Source organism: Saccoglossus kowalevskii, chromosome 11 (genome assembly GCF_978046115.1).
Source record: "Saccoglossus kowalevskii chromosome 11, keSacKowa6.1, whole genome shotgun sequence".
Classification (NCBI taxonomy): domain Eukaryota; kingdom Metazoa; phylum Hemichordata; class Enteropneusta; family Harrimaniidae; genus Saccoglossus; species Saccoglossus kowalevskii.
The window spans coordinates 21,340,166-21,342,536 of NC_140651.1; the positions used below are offsets into that span (position 1 = coordinate 21,340,166).

Here is a 2,371-nt window from a genome sequence, read left to right on the forward strand (position 1 = left end):
CCACACAAGATCGATTCCGGCTTCTCGCAATCAAAACGATCTCAATTAATATTAAAATGCAATTTGTTTTCTATTGAATGTTGATCGTGTTCTCATTGACACAGTCCGTCAAGTACAGAAGCGGTGAGTATATTCAACCGTATATACGCAATGAAAGTCAAACTTAAGTTATCAGAAATCAGCGAGGCCTAAAATACAATCATCGTTAATATATAATGCATGAGCCTTCGCACTGAATACAATAAAGTGTTATGTTTGCTCTGTTCAATGAAGTATAACCAGGCGCAATTCTTTCAAAACAAACGCGTATGCTAATTTCAGCGTTTCGTTAAATTGGAATGGACATTGCAGTCAAGTTAAAAGTAAAATACATTTTTGATATTTACTACCGTGACTACCAAATTAACTATTAAAGTTAATGTATTTGTGCTTAATAATATATTTTTTTTTAATTCTGCACGATGTTAAATAATTTACGTAATCACACTACCATAAAACATGAATCGAAATGATTTATCACTTTTCGTCGCCTCTTTCATGTCATGAGGGCACTTTTGATGGTTTAATATAATTTATTTAAGATTCAGTATATACATGTATTACTTATATTGGATCTCACCGATACTAAAACTACAAATCACGGTTGCTGGAACGAAGACGCTGTTTAGTATGATTGTGTGTCATTATGTCTAGTCAAATTAGTAACAACCCCGTCATATGATATTTAAAACACTAAACTAATTTAGATGAATGTATAGTAATTAAACTTCTTAATATCATCGAAATTGGTCATAAGCTGATTGGAATATTAATGCACTTAAACAGAATATACCATCGTCCGCTGCGTTAGTCGTGTCAGGGTACGGCTAGGCGAACGTTTGAAAGAACTATTGTTCCTGTATTCTTTCGCCGGGCCGTTTCGGGGTTTATTTTTCACGAAGCAGCATAAGATGTATTTGTTATAATAGGATTTGAACGTGTTACTCAAGAAATAAAGGGCCAGTGGGTTTACGCAAGAATTGGCATAAGCCATGATTGTGCCCAGGAATTTGAGAAAGAGTATGCCGTACGTTTCCATGTACCTCGTGTCTTTACTGAAAAACAACATCATGTTAAAAATATGATATGGTAACCAGCATATTCCAAATATAAGGACAAAGACGAGCACGACTTTGGCAACGCGTTTTCTCGCACGAAGCTGTTTGTTCTCGTTCCGCAGACTTTCGCCGATTGTGCGTTTCGTGCTTCCGATTAATTTAATGGCAATGAGAACGTAGTACACGCTTATGATGGCCAACGGCACCAGATATAAAAACACAAACATCAACGCGGTGTGTAGCTGGATGGTGACAGTCATCCCCATGGGAATAGCTTGACAGTATGTGACAGTCGTACCATCGAGGTTTTCGTACTCAACCAGCGTTGCCAACACTAATGTCGGAATGCCTAACATGATCGATATCACCCAGACCAAAAGCGCCACTGTGTATGTACGCTGCACCATGTCCGTGGCCTTCTTGTTGATCGGGTTAACAATAGCTTGGTAGCGATCGGCGCTCAACGCCGTCAACGTAAACACTGAAACACCGGTGCTGGCCACCTGAACGCAGTTTATGACTTTGCACATTCCCTCGCCGAGCGGCCAAGACGTAGTCATATAGGTAATGGCGTTGAAAGGTACGAATACAAGTAACAGTAGAAGGTCTCCCATAGCCAGGCTTGCTATGAATATATTAGGTACACTTCGCATCGAAGGGTCCATAATAACAATGCGTACTAAAGTACCATTTCCAATCACACCAACAATGAAAATGAGAGCGAATATAGTTGGGATGATTATAGCTTCTGGGCCCAGATGTTGACCGGTGTAACTGTCAGTGGCATTCGGTCCGAGATCGTCAGGTAGTAAGGACCCCGTCGAACACAAAACCGTCTCACAGTTCCAGTTGTTAGTATTTAATAGTGACGAGTTAACCATGGTGACGACGGCTGTATAGTTTATGTGCGGCATGGCGGTGATACGCTCTAGGTATCGGTAATCCCCACTCTAATTGGTGTGCTCTGTTCGTATTCACATATATACCACGGAGGCTCCGACGTCACACGCCGCTGTCTACAGTCATTGGTCTCCGTCGAGGAAATGATATATGCGCCGCAACACAGCAACATATACTTATTACCAAAATTGCGCTGTAAAGTAATGAAAAATCACAATTAAAATGAATAAATAGTCAAGAATTGAGTTTGGGAACATGTATACACTATGTGAATACATAAACAGAACTTAGTGATGCCAGTACAGAATCAAGGATACAACTCATCATTTCCCTTGTTGTGAGCTATAATTTAACTTTACAATTGAACATTCTGC

General features: G+C 39.8%; 1 protein-coding gene across 1 annotated transcript; it reads right to left on the reverse strand.

Annotated features, from left to right (window-relative positions):
• Nucleotides 1-817: 817 nt before the first annotated feature.
• LOC100374357 (neuromedin-B receptor-like) lies at nt 818-2,011 on the reverse strand. The gene has a single exon (XM_002730976.1). It carries the CDS (start codon nt 2,009-2,011, stop codon nt 818-820), a length of 1,194 nt encoding a protein of 397 aa, XP_002731022.1.
• Between the last annotated feature and the right edge of the window lie 360 nt (nt 2,012-2,371).

Excerpts from the sequence above, each read along its gene's own strand:
- LOC100374357 (XM_002730976.1), bottom strand. The coding sequence starts at position 2,011 with ATGCCGCACATAAACTATACAGCCGTCGTCACCATGGTTAACTCGTCA.